This window comes from Artibeus jamaicensis, unplaced genomic scaffold (genome assembly GCF_021234435.1).
Source record: "Artibeus jamaicensis isolate MK-2021 breed Jamaican fruit bat unplaced genomic scaffold, CSHL_Jam_final scaffold_804, whole genome shotgun sequence".
Lineage (NCBI taxonomy): Eukaryota > Metazoa > Chordata > Mammalia > Chiroptera > Phyllostomidae > Artibeus > Artibeus jamaicensis.
In genome coordinates, this window is record NW_026522055.1 from 985,657 (window position 1) to 1,004,789 (window position 19,133).

Below are 19,133 nucleotides of genomic sequence, written 5' to 3' on the forward strand. Positions count from 1 at the left end.
TGCTTCTGCCTCTGGGCCTTTGCACTTGCGGTTTCCTCTTCCTCCTCGCCCTCCTGCAGTCAGTGCTGGGGTGGAGCTGTGGGGGGGGGGGAGTTCCTGGCCACCTCTAGACTGCCTGCTTGTTGCTCTCTGAAAGAACGCTATTTCCTTTGGGTGTGTTACCACACTTGACTCTGGCAGAGGTGCTCTTGGGCATCTCATAGACTTTGAATTTGGCCTAACCAGAAGCATGCGAAGGGGCTCCTATCCAGCTTGTTAGGGTGGTGCCTTCATAGATTGGCAGCCGGGACCTCAAACCTCTGGCCAGTTAATCAGGGTTAACGCTGTGCCTTTGCATTCAACTCAGGTTTTACTCTTAACCTGTGACCAACATGAAACACTCGCAGCCCATGCTTTCCAACTCGAGTCATTCCAGCGTGCCCGCCACCACGGGAGAGTCTCCTCGCCCGCCGGCCCGGCAGGTCCCCGAGGAGGCAAATGAAGACGCGGCAGGGCCAGCGGCTTCCCAGCCCTTTATTTTCTCTCTGGGCTCTCAGGCCTGCATCACCGGCCGCGACTTCTCTGCCTGCAGCTTCACTCCGGAGCCCGCAAAGCCCGTGCCGCCCTGGGGGAGGGAGAAGGCAGACATGAAGGCGGACTGAGGGCTGCAGGTGGGGATGTCCTAAGCCAGCGACGCGAGACAGAAAGGACTCGGACTGGGAAAGGTTGGGGCGGGGCCTGGGGTGATGAGGCGTGGTCAGGCCTAGAGGGGGCGGGTCTTCCAGGAGAAGGGCGGTGTGCTGGGTTAGGAGCGGGTAAAGGGGCAGGTGAGGGGCGGAGCCTTAGAGAGGGGACTGGGAGGAGGGCACCGTGGGAGGGGACCTGCTCACCCGCTGCAGTACGATTATGTCCCGGTCTGTGAGCTTCTCTCCGTTCACTGGGTCCACCATGTCCTTCCGAATCAGCTTCTCCACGCATTCAAGGGTGACCACGGCCCCACTGTGGTGAGGGGAAGGGTGGGGTCGCCGATTAGAGGCCCCGCCCCAGGGAGAGCCACACCCCCTAACCTGCTCCCCACACCACCCAAGTACCCACGTGTGTCCCCCCCCACAGGAGACTCACGAGGGCCGCAATACCGCGCAAGGCGTGGCATTGCTCAGGCTGTCGCGGGTCACGGCGCACACGTAGCGCTCACTGCGCGTAATGAGCCCCACGCGGTCCACGGAGCCGTCCAGAGGCGTGAAACGCACAGGCGTCAGGTCGGACATGCGCAGAGGCTTCCCGGACATGGGGCAGGTCACGGTGCGTGACTAGGAGAGGAGGAGAGAGGCAGGGCTGGGTGGGCTGCGGGGAGCATGGGGGCGTCCCTGTGATGGAGGGGAGGGTACCCTGGGGACAGGGGCGCAGGGGCGCTTGTTGGGGTGCTCACCGGCTTCTCCAGCTTGGTGGCTTTGGCCTCGGGCGTCAGCGACGGGATCCAGAAGCTGGGCAGCATTTTGTCCTTGTCCTTGTCCTTGTCCTTGACTGTGGGGCCGGCACTGAGACCTGGCGGGGCATCATCTACAGGGAACAGAGCAGAGGGGTTCCGACGCTGCACTTAGGTAAGTACCTGGCCCTGGGGGACCCCCACCCACCTGCAAGTCTGCTCCCCCTCACCTGAGCCATTCCCCGAGGCGGCCTTGGACGTGAAGGGGTTGAGGGGCCGGCTCACGATGGCCGCCTCCTTCTCCAGGAAGCCCCGCACCTGGTCCTGCGACGCGGCCAGCTGCAGCTCTTTGCGCTCCTCCCGCCGCGCGCTGCGCTGCTTCTCGTAGGCCTGCGGGCAGCCAGGGGGCAGGGAGCTTGGCGGAGGCCCCGGGAGGCTTTGCGCGTGAGCGCAGCGGCATGGAAACCACCCCACCCCCCCACCCCCCACCCGGGCGCCCTGCTCATCATCTTCCTTACCTTCATCTGCCGGGCGATCTCCTTCTTCTGGTGTAAAATGTACTCCAGGATCGCCTCGCGCTCATACAGGTAGCCATCTGGGCTGCAGAGAGAGGAAGGGACGGGAAAGACGGCTTGGCCCAGGCCACACAGCCCGGGGTCCAGAAGCACAAGGTAGAGCCCGGCCCCCTGGCCTGGGCACCCACCCACTGACCATTTCGCGGGCAGCAGCTGACTCGGGGCCCAGCGGCTTAATTTTCCTGGCTGCTTGAAGCACTAGGACATGTAGCTCACTCCGTGGGCCTGGGCTGGCCAAACCCTGCACGTTCAGGAGGGCTTGCCCTTGACGAGCTCCTGGGAGGGAACCTCTAAGGCCTTGGAGTGTCCTGCTTGAAGCGGTGTCTTTGTTCATTTTGGCCGGGCCAGGGTGGGGGTGTTGCAGGGCGGGGCTGTGTGGTATCGACATGGTCTTGAAAGAGGCTGGAGGCCAAGGTCAGCCACATGGTGGCCAGTCATGTCTACATGACCAACCCCCAGTAAGAACCCTGGACACTAGGGCTCGGGTGAGCTTCCCTGGCGGGTGACACTCCATGTGAGGTGCCACACGTCGCTGCTGGAAGAATCCAGTGCGGCTCCACCAGGGAGACACCTGGAAGCTGGCCTCCAGTGTCCCCTGGACTCTGTCCCAGGCGTCTTTTCTCCGTTGCTGGTTTGAATCTGTCCCCTTTCACTATGACAAACTGTCACTGTGAGTGTGACAGCTCTGCTGAGTTCTGCGAGTCCTTCCAGGCCACAGGCGTGTCCAACCTGTGGCCCGAGGACCACATGCAGCGCAGGCTGGCTGTGAATGCGGCCCAGCACAAAATTGTAAATTTACTTAAAACATGGGATTTTTTGTGTGTGCGTGTGATTGTGTTGCAGTGTATTTAATGTGCGGCCCACGATGACAATTTTTCCAGTGTGGCCAAGAGATGCCAAAAGGCTGGGCACCCCCGTGAGGGGACCCGTGACCCTGAAGGTGGCCACGGGGACCCTGATGCACAGTCTGCTCTCATCACTGCCTCACGGCAGTCCTGTAGTCGGGCACACAGTCAGTCACTGCGCTAAGGACCGCACACTTCGACCCTGCTGAGGCCTGTGCCGGGTCCCCAGAGGCAGGTGAGGAGAGAGCTCCGCGTGGGAGCTGTCGTGAGGGGCCGGGGGAGGTTCCCGGAGCCCACCCCTCTACTACAGAGAAATCCTTTCCCACAATGCCCCGGGAAACACCGCAGCATCGCGCCACCTCTCAGACCAGGACATGAGACTCTGGAGGCGGATGGCTTGCGCTCGGCTCCAAGGCTCTACGGGTGCCCACGCCCACTCCTACAGACCCCTCCCTGGGGCGCCCTCCCCGCCCACTGTCCCCGCTCACGTGACGACGGGGTCGTGGCAGGGCTGCAGAGACAGGCAGCAGCAGTCAAAGTCCTTGACGGCGTCCCGGCTCAGTCGGATGTTCTGGGTCCCGTAGCCTGAGGCCGCTGCGGGCAGAGACCAGAAAAGGGATGGAGGGACATGGGGAGACAGGGCTGTGTGTCGGTGTGCCTGGGAGCCGGGGACAAGGGCTGCCCAAGCCGCAGGAAGGCGTTAATCCCCAGAAGGCTTTCTGGCTCGGGGACTGGGGTCTAGAGCCTGGACCTCTCTGGGCCGCCTCGGGGATGTCGCTATGGCGACCGCGACCCCTTCCCTGGGAGGATTAGATGAGTTCACTCACATATAGAGATGCTTAACGCGGTGCCTGTCACATGGGATGTGGGGACAGGGTTGCTGGGTCACGTGGATGATGTGGTCGTGACCATCAGTTGGGGGACAGAGACACGCAGAGGTGCCAGGTGCCGTGGTGACGTCGCGACACATCGGTCCCACTCCCAGCCCAGTACCTGTGTCCTTCTTCTTCTCGTGGTAGGTGTAGACCGCCCCCGCCGTGCAGTTCTTGCCGTGACGGGTCATCCTGGGGGAGGAGGGACAGGTGGAGGGCGTTGGTGGCCACAGGAGCCGATCTGTGCCCCCGGGCGGGAAGCTGGCGGTGGGGCAGGGGCGGACAGTATTACACACATTAAATGCTTAAGAAATTCCTACACGTTCCAAAAAAGAACCCGTTTGCTTACTGTAGGCCTGGTGTCGGTGGGTGGGGGTGTGCCTACGAATCAGTGGGAGGGGGTAGGGGGAGTTAGCTGAAATCTGATGGATGGGCGAGGGCCCAACGCGGATGGGTGTGGCTCCGCACGCACCACGTGGGGTCGATGTTCAGGGCGCATGTGCAAGAGCGCTTGGTCTGCCTACGTTCTCAATTCGACTGAGTGCAGATTCCGGGTTCTCCTAGTCCTTGTGGTGGGTGAACTCACATGTAAGCAAAGGTGAAAACTACATCATGCTCACATTGACCCCTAATGTTTGATAACAAGCATCAGAGTAAAACAGAGCACACAGGGAACTCTGGCAAAGCAACATGAAAAGTTCAGCCGCCCTGGCCAGGTGGCACAATTGGAGCATTATCCTGTCCACCCAAAGACTGAGGGTTCGATTCCCAGTCAGGGCACATGCCTGGGCTGCGAGCCAGGCCCCCAGTTGGGGGTGCACGAAAGGCAACCACACATTGATGTTTCTCCTTCTCTTTCTCTTTCCCTTCCCCTCTCTCTAAAAATAAATAAAATCTTTTAAAAACATGAAAGAAAATAACATTAAGTTTAAAAAAAATACAGGTACATTTTTAAAAAAAGATTCTATTTATTTATCTTTAGAGGGGAAGGGAAGGAGAGAGGGAGAGAAATATCAATGTATGGTTGCCTCTCGTGCGTCCCCTGCTGGGAACTGGCCTGCAACCCAGGCATGTGCCCTGACTGGGAATCGAACCGTGATTCTTCGGTTCACAGGCCCGCACCCAGTCCACTGAGCTACACCAGACAGGGCTACGGGTAGATTTTAAAAAGACCTTTTGTTTCTTCCTTTTTGCACCAGGCTGGGTGCAAAAAGGAAGAAACAAAAGGAGATCGATGGCCATCTACATGTGCCAAAATGATACAAAGAATGCTACAGACAAAAGAGTCGCACATATTAGAGTAGTTGCCCCTGTAGGGAGGGAGGGGACTGAGTAGCGGACAGGCAAGAATGAATGAATGAGACGCAGAGGGGGTAACATGGACGAATGTGGGGAGGACTAAGCAATATGACCCGTGTGGGCTTGAGTGCAAGGTTGGCCCCGCACTGACGTGTGACTCTGGACTGGTGATCTCCCTTTCCTTTATTTTTAAATTATTTTATTTTATGTTTTTATCCTCGCCCAAGGACATGCCCATTGATCCCAGAGAGAGAGGAAGGGAGGGAGAGAGAGAGGAAAAAAACAACCCAACATCAATGTGAGAAACATCAATCTTGCCCCTTGGAAGTGCTCCGACCTGGGATTGAACCCGCAACCTTTTGGTGCACAGAACGATGCTCGACCAACTGAGCCACGCAGCTGGTGATCTCCCTTTTCTGTGACTCAGTTTCCCTTGGTAAAAAATGGGGATAGCTGGGGGACCTAGCTGGTGCAAGGGCTAAATGAGGTCATGTGCAGAGCATGACACACAGTGGGTGTTCAGGAAATGTTCTCCCTGGCAGAGGCGGAGTGGACTGAGGGTGGGGTAAGGGGGGGGCACATAACCAAGAGCTCCCGAAATGTAAAAAGCAGCTTTATCTTTCATTCCCTCCCTTCTGCTACTTTCAGAAACTTGCTTTTCACTTCCCAGGACTTGAAAGGCAACACTCTCTCTGAGCCATGGATCTCGCTCGCCCCCTACTGGTGACTTCTTCCCAGGAGCCAATTTTTGTTTGTAGGTTTATTTATAGAGAGTAGACGCACAGGCCACAAAGATGCAGTTTGATGCGTTTTAACAAACCCATGCACCTCGTCACCACCTCCCCCGATGGCTAAAGAGCATCGCTCGCCCCCCAGCAGTGGCCAGTCTGCTGCCTGCGGACGCGAACCTCACTGACGCACCCCAACGGAAGCCGCAGCCCCCTCCTCCAACTTCCCCTCACCCCCAAGCTTCTGAGCGAGTGTCCAGCACCTGCTGGCTCCCCTCGGCTCCCCTGCCACCCGCTCCTCCGCTCTGGGCCCCTGGCTTCCGCCCAGCCCCCCCACTACCACTCAGGAAGGTCGAGCTGACCTCCCCGTGGACAAATTCTCCACTCTATTCTTAGTTGTCAACTGCCTTGACCCTCCGCGGTATTTGGCGCTGCGCTGCTTGTCCGGTGGCCAAGAACAGGGCATTTCTACGTCTTTGGCTTCACGGTCTGGGACATTTTTCCTCTTGAGAGAGAGGAACAGCTAGAGGGAGAGCTTTTTTTTTAAGCCATGACGGGAATAATCATGCGGGACGCTGCTCGGACCCCTGACCACGCGCCAATCCCCGCGCCCCCAATCGTCCAAGGTCAAACACCCTCCGGGCTGCCCCGTCACCATTCCCACTTTGCAGAGGCAAACTGGGGCTCAGAAGGGCGGCCATCTGCCTAGGGCGCTGGCTCTCCGAGGTCCCTAAGATACTTTCAGGGGGTCCACAAACAGCTGTTTCCGTGACTTTTGAACCCAGCGAGGTTCGCGTCTGCAGGCAGCAGACTGGCCACTGCTGGGGGGGCGAGCGATGCTCTGTAGCCATCCGGGGAGGTGGTGACGAGGGTGCATGCGTTTGTTAAAATGCATCAAACTGTTTCCGTGACTTTCGTTCCAGCAGAGAACAAAGTTTGCCTGTGCCGTGCTTAGGTTGCCATGCATGCTGAGTGGCACCTTCCTGGGGCTGTGAGATACGCGAAGACGTCGTCGCTCTGAAGGCTAACCGAATGTGCGCTTGGGTTTTAAAAACGTGTCCTGTGCCCTGGCTGATGTGGCTCCGTGGACTGAGCACCCGCCTATAAAACCAAAAGGTCACCAGTTTGATTCCCAGGCAGGGGGCACATCCCTGGGTTGGGAATCAGGTCCCCAGGTGGTAGAGCGTGTGAGGCAAGCAGTCCATGTCTCTCTCCCTCTCTTCCTCCCCCTCTCTCTATAAATACATACATAAAATCTTTTTTTTAAGTTTGAATATGTTTCAATTTCTTATAGGGCAAGTCTTAAAAGACAGAACGGAGACCAACAGAGGCTCGTTGGAGTCCTCCATGATTTTTAAGGTCCTGCGACCAGTGGTCAAGGGCTGAGGAGGTGGCAGGTGGCAGTGCCAGGGTCTCAAAACTCCAGAAGCCGAGCTTCCAGCCCCCAGGCTACCTCGTCTCTTCAGTGAGGCCAGTTTCAAAACAGAAAACAGACCTAGTGCTGTCTGCTGTCGCTTAGTATTTTGGAGACAACACATCAAAGCAACACCGGACATTCTTTTATACATTTCTTTAAAGATTTTATTTATTTATTTGTAGAGAGAGGGGAAGGGAGGGAGAAAGAGAGGGAGAGAAACATCAATGTGTGTGGTTGCCTCTTGCACACCCCCTACTGGGGATCTGGCCCATAACCCAGGCATGTGCCCTGACTGGGAATCAAACCGGCGGCCCTTTGGTTCACAGCCTGTGCTCAACCCACTGAGGCACACCAGCCAGGGCTCTTTTATACATTTTTAAAACTTATTTTTTTAATCCTCACCCAAGGATACATTCATAGGATTGTAGAAATAGAGGAAAGGAGAAGGAGAAGGAGAAAGAAACATCAATGTCAGAGAGAAACGTCAATTGGTTGCCTCCCATAAGGGCCCCGGCTGAGGACTGAACCGGCAGCCTCAGTGTGTGCCCTGAGTGGGAACAGACCCTGCGACCCTTCGGTGTTCAGGACGGCGCTCCATCCAACTGAGCCACCCAGCCAGGGCAACACCAGCTACTCTTTATCAACATTCCCACTTCACAGGAAGAAAACAGTCTCAGAAGATCAACCCCCCCAGCTGCGAAGTGGCAGAGCTGGGATTCGAACCCAGGAAGCCAGGCTCTGAGGCTGCCCTCTTAACCATGTGGCTCCTGTTAGTCCCACCAGGGAGGTTGGAATCTGAGAATTTCTGCTGTACAAAGTCTTCAAAGTCCAGAGTATGCTTTACTCTTTCAACACTTCTCCATTCAGACTAAGTCTCCATTGGAGATACTTGTCCTTATTTAGGTTTCATGAAACGGACTGGTGCAGAGCCTGGCCAGGTAGCTCAGTTAGTTAGAGCCTCGTCCAGCTACGCCAGGGCTGCGGGTTCCATCCCCGGTCAGGACACATACAAGCAACCAATGAATGCATCAATAAGCGGGACAACAAATCGATGTTTCTTTCTCTCTAAAGTCAATATATTAAAAACTGAAAATAAAAAATAGGCCGGTGCAAATGTACATTCACCTACTCCGGTTTTCCAATAACCGAATCAGGCACTGGTGCGTAAGTGAAAATGAAATCCAATGCAAGAACTTTAAAAGTCGGTCCCTCGCCCTGGCTGGCGTAGCTCAGTGGATTCAAAAACAGCGGGACAAATTCTCCTCTCTCCTTCCCCTCTAAAGATAAATAAATAAAATCTTAAAAAAAAGATTAAAAAAAAAAAAAGTCGGTCCCTCTGTGGCACTAGCCACATAACCAAGAGCCCCATAGCCTCCTGGGGTCAGCGGCTGCTGTACTGGACTGTGAACGGCATGGCGCTAGGACAGAAGGGCTTTTAAAACCATGACCCCAACGCCACTGGGACATTAGCAATTCCTTCACCTCATCGACTGTCCGGATGGTGTCCACAGGTCCCTGGACTGTCTCATGTCCAACTGTCCTGTTTTTGCAGTTGCTCTGTTTGAATCCTGAACCGTGGTTGTTGCTTTTTTTAATAAACATTTTAAGGATTTTATTTATTTATTTTTAGAGACAGGGAAAAGGAAGGAGAAAGAGAGGGAAAGAAACATCCACGTGTGGTTGCCTCTCACACGTCCCCTGCCGGGAACTGGCCCGCAACCCAGGCATGTGCTCTGACTGGGAATCCAACCTGCAACCCTTTGGTTCACAGGCTGGCACTCAATCCACTGAGCCACACCAGTCAGGGCTGAATCCTGAACCTGTGGTTCTTAACCACTTGGTGGTCTTAGCCATCCCTTTGAGACCCTAAAAGTACTACAAGCGTCTCTCCTCAGAAAGCTATCCGAGGGGGCAGAGGCCTCATTACATGGAAGGACATCACAGACAGAACGGGACCTGCTGAAAGCGGGTGAGAATCCCCAAAGAGCAAATGCAAGCCTCTGAGATTTTCTGTGAATAATGGCTGATATTTATTTAAGCCGTTTGGTGAACCCAGCCCTGTTCTAAGCATTTTACACATATCATCTCCACCAAATTCCACAACAACCCGAACAGTTGCTACAGACAGGGACACAGAGGTACAGAGAAGGTGCCCAAGGTCTCGCAGTGGAGGGTTGGACGCAGGTATCCAAGTCTGGACTTGACCATCACTGTTCTGCCCGGCTGCGGGCAGCCTGGGGCACCGTGCTGGATTCTTGGTGAGGAACAGGACTGCCCGGGTGCGCCTGGTCCTCCCCCCCACCCCCCCGGAAATCCTGTCTCTCTGGGCTCAGTCAGGTGTGCCTTGAACTCTGACAATGCCCTGGGTCACCCCCACTATAGCCACCACCACTCTTCCGTATTTCCTCCCCTGGACCAGGAGCCCCCAGGAGGGGACCCGGGTCAGACTTCAGTCTGGGCGGTAGCACTGCCCGACACCTGGGGGGTGGGGGGGCTCAGAGATGCCACAATGGGATCAGTCCACCATTTCCACCACTTCCAACGCCAGGGGAAGTGAGTGATCAATGAACTGATCACCCAACTAACCAATACATTTATCACAAAAGCACTAGAAGAATAGAAATGACCATGCTATCTTTCAAATAGTTAGGTACCGGGTCCTTTGCCAAGCACTTGCCCTGTCTGAACGCACTCAGTCCTTGTACCAGCGGCTGGAGGAAGGTTCTCCACAGTTTGTAGGTAAAGGAAAAAGATGCCCAGCCCTGACCGGGTAGCTCAGCTGGTTAGAGCATTGTCCTGATACTACGGGGTTGTGAGTTCGATTCCAGTTCAGGACACAAACGAGAATCAACCAATGAATGCATAAACCAGTAGAACAACAAATCGATGTTTCTCTCTTTCTAAAATTAATAAAAACAAAAAAAATGTTTTTAAGAGAACAGCCCCAGTGAGCATTTCGAAACAGAACTTTGAAATCACTCCCTTCAATGGCTTCCTGGACTTGGCTCAAGACAAAAATCAAACTGCTGGCCCTGGCTGCTGTGGCTCAGTGGATTGAGTGTGGGCTGTGAACCAAAAGGGTCGCTGGTCCGATTCCCAGTCAGCACACATGCCTGGTTTGCAGGCCAGGTCCCCCAGTAGGGGGCGCATGAGAGACAACCACACGATGCTTCTGTCCCTCCCTTTCCCTAAAAACACATGATAGATAGATAGATAGATAGATAGATAGATAGACAGACAGACAGACAGATAGAACCTTTAAAAAAAACCCTAAAAAAACAAACTGCTCAGATTTTAAGAACTAGGCGGAACGAGAGAACTAGAAAACCAGGAAAACCGTCACTATAAGCCCTGATGGTGATGGTGACGCCGTCGACCCAGGCAAGGACCACTGACACAGAAGCAAATGGCAACGGGACATTCTCAGGCTGCTAACCACCCTCCAGTAGGAAGGACAAAGCTGTAGCTGTACAATGGTGGGTTTCCATCATTCCGGTTGGTATCGATCAGCTAGGGCTGCCAAAGCCCAAATACCATCGACTGGGTGGCTTCAACGAGATGTTTATTTTGTCTCTGTCCTGGCAGCTGGAAGTCCGAGATCCAGGCAGCAGCGTCGCTGGGTCCTGGGAAGGACTCTTCCAGGCTTGCAGACAGCTGAGCACCCCGAGGTGCCCTCACACGGGAGGGGCCCTCACAGGGAGCCCTGATTTTAATGACCTCATATAACCTCAACCACTCCCGTAAAGGCCCTTTTCTCCAAATACTCACGCTGGCTGCGGCCTGGGCTTTGACACATGAACCTGGGGGGAGGGGACACACATTGAGTCTATAACCACCACCTGCAGCTCGGAGACAATCTCACCAGCCCAAAAGTGGGGACAACCAGGCATCATGCAACATGAAGCTACTAAGTCTGACGTATTCATGTCAAAATGGCTGAACCTAAATTTAATCGTTTATTTATTTATTTTTATTTTTAAATATATTGATGAGAGAGCAAGAGGGAAAGGGATCCATTTGTTGTTCCACCTATTGATGCACTCACTGGTCGATGCTTGTATGTGTCCTGACTGGGGATCGAACCCAGCACCTTGGCCTATCTGGACAATGCTGCAACTGAGCTACGTGCCCAGGGGAGTAATCAACACTTTCGATTTAATTTCCTGTTTCTAGGAAGTCACAGGATGTAACAGGGGTTGTCACCAAAAAGGGCCAGATAGGAAAAGATTTTTCAGCTCTGTGAGCCATACATGTTCACAGTGACTCGACTCCCCTTTTGTCCATGGCAAAAGCAGCTATGGACACTATGTAAGTATCTGGGCATGGCTGTGTTCTAATAAAACTTTATTTATGCACACCGACATCTGAATCACACATAATTGTCACACGGCACAAAATATTAGTTTTCTTCGCTTACATCGATGTTTCTCTCCTTCTCTTCCTTCCTTTCCCCCTCTCTTTAAAAAATAAATCATAAATTAAATCTTTAAAAACAATGAGAAAATTCTTGGAATGGACATTTCTCCAAAGAAGCACATGAGCCCTGGCTGGTGTGGCTTGGTGGATTGAGTGCCGGCCTGCAGACCAAAAGATCGCCAGTTTGATGCCTGGTCGGGACACTTGCCTGGGTTGTGGGCCAGGGCAACTGACTGATGATTCTCTCCCTCTCCTTCTCCCTCCTTTCCCCACTCTCTAAAAATAAATACAACCTTTGATAAAAAACAAAAAGCAGCACACGAAAAAAGGCTCTATATCCCTAATCTTCAAGAAAATGCAATGGAAACCACAGTGAGATACCAGTTCACACCCATCTAGAATGATTACGATAAAAACATGAGATACTAGGAGTGTAGAAACTGAGACCCTCACATGCTGAGGCTGGGAGTGTACAATGAAGTAGCCACTTTGGAAAACTGTGACAGTCCCTCCAAAGATGACACAGAGACTTACCATCTGACCCAGCAATTCCACTTCCAGTGGAATTGAAATGAAAACATGTCCACACAAACACATACAAATGTTCACAGCAGCATTATTCATGATAGCCCCGAGTAGAAACAACCCAAATGTTCATCAGTTGATAAATGGATAACAAAATATGATGTGTATATCTCCCACAAAGGAATATTATTCAGCCATAAAAAGAAAGTAGCCCTGGCTGGTGCGGCTCAGTAGATTGAGGGGGCGGGGCTATAAACCAAAGGGTCTCCCTTCAAATCCCAGTCAGGTCACATGCCTGGGCTGCAGGCCAGGTCCCCAGTAGGGGGCGCACGCGAGGCAACCACACATTGATGTTTCTCTCCCTCTATCTCCTTCCCTTCCCCTCTCTCTAAAAATAAGTAAATAAATGAAATCTAAAAAAAAGAAAGAAGTAGTAGCACATGCTACAGAATGGATGAACCTTGAAAACATTACGCTAAATGCAAGAAGCCAGACAGAAAAATGATTCCATTTATGAGATGTTTCTCTAGGTCAATCCCTAGAGACAAAGTGGATTGGTGGCTGCCTGGGGCTGGGAGGGGATGTAAAACGGGGAGTGACAGCTAATGGGTCCTGGGTTTCTTTATGAGTGATGAAACTCTTCTAAAACCGACAAGGGTGATGGTTGCACAACTCTAAATATACTAAAAAAGCACCGAATTGCACACTTTAAATGGGTGAATTACGTTAAGTGATTTACATTCCAATAAAGCTGATTAGAAAAGAAAAAAAAAAAAGGAGGTCAGCAGGTTTGGGTTTGGTTTTCTGACCCCTGGAATAAGTGAAATGAGATTACAAAGAAGCAAAAAGACAAATCCAGATGAAGAGATGATCAACAAAATAACTGACCCAGTTTCTTCAACGAATCGATTACGCCGTGAATGGTGTGCAGGGGAGATTGTTCTAAATGAAGATAAATTTAAGAGACATTGAGAGACGACTAGATGTCCCTACCTCAGGACCCGAGGGCTCTAGGCCGCGGGAACGCGACCCGGGCAACACTATCCCTCCACCACCTGGAACTCACCTCACTAGCGACTCCTTGTTCCTTCCTTGACTCTTCAACTGTTCCCCGTACCCCGGAAAGGAGCGTTGTTTTCTCTCTTAATTCCGCCCACTTCCGTGAGGAGAAAGAAACCGGAAGTTGAGCTGCCCCTAGTTGCGGAGGTACGTCATCTGGCTTGGTAAGTTCTCCCCTGTTCTCTTTCTCCCTCCAGAAATGTGAGTGACAGATCGAAGGTTCCGGTTAGGGAAGCTAGGATGAATATGGAGGCACGCTTAGTATCTACTAAGCATTTACCGGGGCAGGCGATTTCCTGCTTGTACCCACAACTTTGCGTCTCTCCAAGCCAGAGTTTGAGGACTAATCCCTTCCTCCAGAAACTGGAAACCCACTTCCTCAAGTATATCCACTTTTCTTGTAACTGAAGAGACAATTGAGACTGGACAATTCTTCTGTCCCTATTTTATAAACAGAGCCATGGGGAAATCTCGAGTCAAAGCCGTTCAGATCACTCCAGGAAACAGAAATTTACTACATCATACCCTCCTCTAGGGACCAAGGGATACAGGTCCCGCCAGTTTCTAAATATGTAAATATCTAGATACCTGGAGACCTGGACGTTTATTTCCCTAGCTTGGCTGGGCGAGCTCCCATTGGGGAAACAGGAGGAGCGGAGGAGGGGCCTATCCGGTTCCCTAAGTGTCCCACAATGTCGGGATTCTGAACCTTAGGGCTTTCATCATAAGGTCCCTTTAAATACTTTGTCCCTTACCTGAGTCCCGCCCAGGGCAGGTAGTCGTAAACCCCGCCCCTCTGCCACAAACCCTGATCGGGGAGGATTACCGGGAGCGGGAGCAGGGGACACCCCTCCTTTCCCTTCCCTCCCCTCTCTCCTGCTCCTCATCGCAGCAGCTGGCCGCAGCTGGCCTAGGAGGCCCTGGTTAAGGAGGAGGGGACAGTGTTCACAAGTCTGGACAGGTAAGTGAATGTCCCTGGAGGCAGAGTCTGGTCTGGGGACCTTGGCCTCCTGGCTCCTTGTTCCTCAGGGTCCGAAACTTCAGGGCCCCCAAGCCCATGAGTCCAGGGCACTGGACCCAAGAATTTAGACCCCTGTTCTTTCATCTCCTGTAACCTTTGATCTCTGTTGCTGGATGTGGCAATAGGCAGAGAGATAGAGCTATGCATGGAAATTACCAGGAAGAAAGGAATCCTCACCACCAATGGATTATGTTTATGAGCACCTGCTGTGTGCCAAAACTGTACTGGGGGCTGAAAACACAGAGGATGGAAAAGATAAGCTTTCTGCTCATTTCTGCAGGCACTCGCTGCCTTTGCTCAAATCCTGCAAACTGTTAAGACCATGGGCAAGTTCTTTGACCTCTCTGTGCCTTGGTTCTCTTATCCATAACATAGGGATAACAATAGCATCGTTGTGGAAACTCAACTGGGTCGATAGAATTAAACTACCTTGAACGGCATCTGGCCCAGAACACAGGCTATGGCAGTGCCTGCTCTTGTGACAATTCATGGGCCACAGAGTCCAGGTAGGGAGACCTTCAGGGGCTAAGGCACTTGTCATCTGCACCACACCTCGTTCCAGGTGTCCACAAAATATGAGGGGCGGGGGCCGCCCCTCTCTGCTGCTGCTATACCTGGGGTTGGCCACCTGCCTGGACACCTCACCCAGTGGGGAGCAAGACCAAGGTGAGTGTTTGGGGGAAGAGCTGGTATCCAGGCTCTGACACCCACCTTCCCCTGACTCTGGACCCCTTGCCTCTAGTCCTCTCCTACCCCAGGGCCCCACAGCTTTCCTCTTCTTGGGTTCAGATTCCTCCACATCTCTGGTCCTCCAATTTTCTGTCTGTCCTGTCCTTTGGGCCCAGAAGTCTTCGTGGACTCCCCAGAGGCTCAGAGCTTCCTGGCTAGTCGCAGACGAGTTCCTCGAGCCAATCACTGGGATCTGGAGCTGTTTGTGCCAGGGAACCTGGAACGCGAGTGCTACGAGGAGAAGTGCTCCTGGGAGGAGGCCCGGGAGTATTTCGAGGACAATACTCTGACGGTGAGGGTCTGGGAGTCCCGGAGCCCCCCGATTCCCCAGGACCCAATGGGCCAGGGAAGGGTCCTGATCTTCAATGACTTCTACCCTCTGGTCTCGGAAGTCTGGGTTGGCTGGTTGGGTGCACAGAATCTTGCAGTTGATGGCTGTCTTTCTCCTTTCTCTACTCCCACCTCTTCAAGGAGGGCTTTTGGGAGACGTACATCTACAATGGCAAAGCAGGTGAGTGGGAGGCCAAGCCCTCTTGTTCTGTGAAGCTAAGGCAGCCCCTTCCCGTCAAGGCTGAACCAACACTCCCACCCCGAATTCTCTGATTTCTGAGTTCCTGGAGGTGGCCGTTAAAAGCTTTCTCGCTTTGGAGACTAGCCGGGGGTCTGAGGAGCCCACCACATCTCATTCCAAGAGGTCCCATGTTTCCAGAAAGCGGGAAGTGAGGGTGGAGAGAGGAGTCACAGCCTGGGACCTCTGCACACCCTCAAACCCTTCTCTAAGTTCTGAGGCCCTGTCAACCGGCTGCAACCTTGCGGCTAAGGGGGGGGGGCGGGGGGAAGGGCTGCTCCTTAGCAACAGGGCCCTGGCCAGACCAGGGCTAGGAAGCCTGCAGTGTTCACTACCTGGCTGGCTCTCCCTCCCCCACAGCCCCATCCCGGCCTGGGCCTGGTTGCTAAGGAGGCTTTCTCCCTAGCAACCACACCTAGCCAGGCTCAGGACCCAAGGCCTCCTGCCCACCAGAGGACCCCCCTCCAGTCACCAGATGCTCCACCCCCTTGTGGCCTGGTTGCTAGGGGTGGATGTACCTTAGCAACAGGCCCTAGGTCTGGGCTGGAGTCCTCACATTGGAGCCTGGTTGCTAGGGGAGGTAACTGCCTTTCGACAGGCCTTTGGATGCCTGGTGGCTCCTTGAATCCACCTGAAACATGTCAGAGGGCCTGTCTCCTCAGTGCAGCTTGTTGCTAAGAAGGCTCAAGTACTGGGGTTTGCTGTTTGAGGAAAGCCCCCCACACTCTGTTAAAGTTGGTCTCCCCCTCCTGCAAGAGCTAGCAAGGCCTCATGAAGCTGGAGTCCTCCCTGCAGTCCACCTCCCCCTGCTCCCCAGACTTTTCCTTAGACCAAAAGCCTCGGACCGCCCAAGGTGCCACACCTTCGGCAAGGGGCCACATGGGTTCTGGACACCCTAAATTCCTCCATTGATAGATGAATTTTTTTTCTAGCCTTCTGGTAAATTCGAAAGCCTTCCTGTGGGTGCAGCTCTTCTTGCAGAGTTGAAAGCTTGCCCCTCAGTAGCCTGTGGTTGGTAAAACGGGCTGCTGTCCAGGGGGTGCAGGGCTGCCAGATAAAATACGGGAACCACTCCACCTCTCAGTGTGGGAACCTGGAGAGTTGGCTCCTGGACTTTCCTACCCCACCTGTAGTGTGTCACCTGCAATCTTGGCAGCCGGATTGCTTAGGCGGGTCTTGAACCAGCCCACATCGGGGGAGGGGCCTCTAGTATCATGGGGACACAGCTTGCGTGTTTTCTAGTACCAGATGAAGTTACCGTAGGGCCTTTCTGTGTTTCATCTCATTGAATTTTTGCAGCCTGGCAGAGGCTGGTTAAGGTCCCATTGTACACGCAGGGCAATGAGGGAGGTGAGTTGTCTAAGGTCACACACAGCTCAGATGTCACCTCAGCTCTGCCTGGCTTCTTGGCCACTATGCCTCCCTCAGGGGGAAAGGCATTTGGATGTCCGGGTGGGTGGCAGCCCCTGAGAAAGTGGCTCCCTCCCGCCCCCTTCTTCCACAGGGCGAGGTCGCGTGGATGTAGCAGGCCTGGTGGTGGGGCTGGCGTCCGGCATCCTGCTCATTGTGCTGGCCGGCCTGGGGGCCTTTTGGTATCTGCACTGGCATCGGGGCCAAGGCCAGCAGACCAGTCCGCAAGAGTAAGGGGACTTCATGGAGGAGAGGCTGGGGGTGGGGGGGCGGGGCTGGAGAGAATCATCAACCTAAGGAGATGGGCCCAGGATTGGGGGCAGGTGGGTGCTGATGAAAGGCCTGAGGAGACAGTCATGTGGAGGGTGAGTTTGTGAGAGTGTGTCTAGTCGTGGCATTTGCTTGTCTGTCTGCCTGGATCCTCCGTACCGGGCTCACAGCAGGAGCTCAGTCGGTATTTGCTGCCTGTCTTGGCAGTACCACGTTTCGGCGTGATTATCACTCTGTGAATATGGGATCTGGTGAGGCTGCAGCTGGTGACCTGTGTCTGTGGGTGTCTGTGGTATGTCAGTGTCCGTGGTAAAGGGCGTAGTGCGTGTTTGTGTGCGTCTGCACCAGTTGCCTGGGTGTGTCTCGGAGGCAGGGTCTAAGGAAGTACCTGAGTGCCAGTCTTGGAAGTATAGTGGATTGGGGGCCATTTAGGATTAAGAGTTTATTGGGAGTGGGTGTCTCTGTGTCTGTGTCTGTGTTGTGAGTGGTCCCCTGCCTCTCGGGAAGGCTGTCTTTTTCTCCATTACTCTGTTTGTTTTTGGAGTCCCTGTGGCTCTCTCTCAGCAGTTGTTGGTTTCTGGGTCTGCCTGTCCCTGAGCATCTACCTGTCATTTTGAGGTGCTCTGCTGCTTGTCAGATTGAAGGTGACCCTCCTTCTCCTTGGTCCATCTCCTTTCCACCTGTTCCCTACCACTCTTAGATTCTCTGTCTCCCTAAGTCCTCCCTTCTTCTCCCAAGTCTTTCTGTCTTGTAGGTTTCCCCTGTTAACTGTGCACCTTCTATCCCCAGGGCCGAGCTCATCAACCCTCTCAGTCCCCTGAGCTCTCCGGGCCCGCCAACGCCTCTGCCGCTACCCAAACCCCCAGGCCTCCCCACCTACGAACAGGCTTTAGCGGCCTCTGGGGTGCACGACGCACCTCCGCCCCCCTACTCCAGGTATGGGGCTGGGCTTCTGTCTGGGGGCGGGGCTCAGAGGGGAGTGCACGGCTGGAGGAGGGGCGTGGGACCAGGGGCGGGACTTGGAAATTTGAGCTTATTATTCCGGGCGAGGTTTGAGCAGGGGGGCGGGGCCTTGTGCAATTGCCTGGGGGCGTGGCCCAACGTTGTGAGTGTGGAGCCTTTGAGGAGGGTGGGTCTTGTGCTCAGAGGGCCTGGGATTGGCTAAGACACCCAGGGCGAGTCGGAGTGGTCTAGGTTGTGGGGGGGTGGAAAAAAGGGAAAAACAGCCGGGTCTTTGACTCCCCACTGTGCCCCTCCCCATGCAGCCTCCGGAGGCCTAGCTGAAGAGCTGCTTCGGAGCTGGGGTTCCCCGAACTGTGCCCCAGATTCACACCGGATTCCGGAAACCCTCAGGGCTCTTAAACTGCGGAGCTGAGCTTGGAGGGAGGTGGGGTGGGAGTAGGGGTCGTCCGTCCCGAGGCCTGCCCTGGCACACGTGTTTCCGCCGCGTACGGTTACACGCACGACCCCAACGAAAGTGTTCCCGCGTTCCGGCACCTCGCGGGCCCCCAGGCTCTCTTGACCTTGGGGGTACCCGCCAGCCCCGCCCTCTGGGTAGTCTTGCGGTGGAAACTGTGACCCAGGCGCGCAGGCCAAGTGTGCAGACTAGCGTGTGAGGTTTAACATGGCTATCTCTCGCCAGTGCCATGGGCCACACACGCAGAGTCCCGCCGGTGCACACGCATGTCTTCATGCTTGTACAGGGGCGCTTTGCAACCCAGGGAAAGGGTGGGGGATATATTTGCAACCGAGCTCATTGGGGACGGGCTCGCATTGCACTCGGGGGATTGAAGTTGAGCTCTTCCCTTAAATAAAAACCCTTTGGAAAAGAAATCATAAGAAGTGAAACAATGCAAAAAATAAACAGCTGTGACCCAAGGCGCGTCTGCGTGAAGTGGAGCTGGTTTTTCTGTACAAATGTTGCGCCCTACACCCCAGGCCCTGCTTGCGCTGTCGGTCTCTCCTTCTCCCTCTCTCTCTTTTTTTTTTTTTTT

General features: G+C 54.1%; 2 protein-coding genes and 1 long non-coding RNA gene across 7 annotated transcripts; 2 read left to right on the forward strand and 1 right to left on the reverse strand.

Moving 5' to 3' along the window:
- Positions 1-495: 495 nt before the first annotated feature.
- NOSIP (nitric oxide synthase interacting protein) lies at positions 496-13,255 on the reverse strand. 2 transcript variants are annotated; one of them, XM_037140897.2, is made up of 9 exons: positions 13,149-13,255; positions 3,819-3,889; positions 3,314-3,419; positions 1,924-2,005; positions 1,636-1,795; positions 1,409-1,539; positions 1,102-1,289; positions 870-978; positions 496-604 (listed from the first exon to the last, which is right to left on the reverse strand). In XM_037140897.2, exons 2-9 carry the CDS (start codon positions 3,886-3,888, stop codon positions 533-535), a joined length of 918 nt encoding a protein of 305 aa, XP_036996792.1. In that variant the 5' UTR covers position 3,889; positions 13,149-13,255; the 3' UTR covers positions 496-532. The 2 variants fall into 2 exon arrangements, with proteins under 2 accessions (XP_036996792.1, XP_036996794.1); XM_037140899.2 differs by having other exon boundaries at positions 3,819-3,958; positions 13,149-13,241.
- Positions 1,518-6,763, forward strand: LOC128626600 (uncharacterized). 2 transcript variants are annotated; one of them, XR_008390561.1, is made up of 4 exons: positions 1,518-1,580; positions 5,224-5,432; positions 5,667-5,750; positions 6,648-6,763. It is a non-coding gene; the product is annotated as an uncharacterized LOC128626600 (long non-coding RNA). The 2 variants fall into 2 exon arrangements; XR_008390562.1 differs by having other exon boundaries at positions 6,651-6,763.
- An 11-nt stretch (positions 13,256-13,266) lies between the features above and the next one.
- On the forward strand, positions 13,267-19,039 carry PRRG2 (proline rich and Gla domain 2). 3 transcript variants are annotated; one of them, XM_053659703.1, is made up of 7 exons: positions 13,267-13,305; positions 14,725-14,828; positions 15,008-15,183; positions 15,363-15,402; positions 16,964-17,099; positions 17,929-18,075; positions 18,405-19,038. In XM_053659703.1, the coding sequence occupies exons 2-7, from the start codon at positions 14,738-14,740 to the stop codon at positions 18,421-18,423; spliced, it is 609 nt and encodes a 202-aa protein (XP_053515678.1). In that variant the 5' UTR covers positions 13,267-13,305; positions 14,725-14,737; the 3' UTR covers positions 18,424-19,038. The 3 variants fall into 3 exon arrangements, with proteins under 3 accessions (XP_053515678.1, XP_036996796.2, XP_036996795.2); XM_037140901.2 differs by lacking the exon at positions 13,267-13,305 and adding an exon at positions 13,331-14,102 and having other exon boundaries at positions 15,011-15,183; positions 18,405-19,039; XM_037140900.2 differs by lacking the exon at positions 13,267-13,305 and adding an exon at positions 13,334-14,102.
- Positions 19,040-19,133: the final 94 nt, after the last annotated feature.

Coding starts and splice junctions, on each gene's coding strand:
- NOSIP (XM_037140897.2), bottom strand. CDS start 3,888: ATGACCCGTCACGGCAAGAACTGCACGGCGGGGGCGGTCTACACCTAC. Junction 1,540..1,635: donor CGCCTCGGGGAATGGCTCAG/GTGAGGGGGAGC, acceptor TGTTCCCTGTAG/ATGATGCCCCGCCAGGTCTC. Junction 1,290..1,408: donor CCACCAAGCTGGAGAAGCCG/GTGAGCACCCCA, acceptor CTCCTCTCCTAG/TCACGCACCGTGACCTGCCC.
- PRRG2 (XM_053659703.1), top strand. CDS start 14,738: ATGAGGGGCGGGGGCCGCCCCTCTCTGCTGCTGCTATACCTGGGGTTG. Junction 14,829..15,007: donor CAGTGGGGAGCAAGACCAAG/GTGAGTGTTTGG, acceptor CTTTGGGCCCAG/AAGTCTTCGTGGACTCCCCA. Junction 17,100..17,928: donor CAGCAGACCAGTCCGCAAGA/GTAAGGGGACTT, acceptor TTCTATCCCCAG/GGCCGAGCTCATCAACCCTC.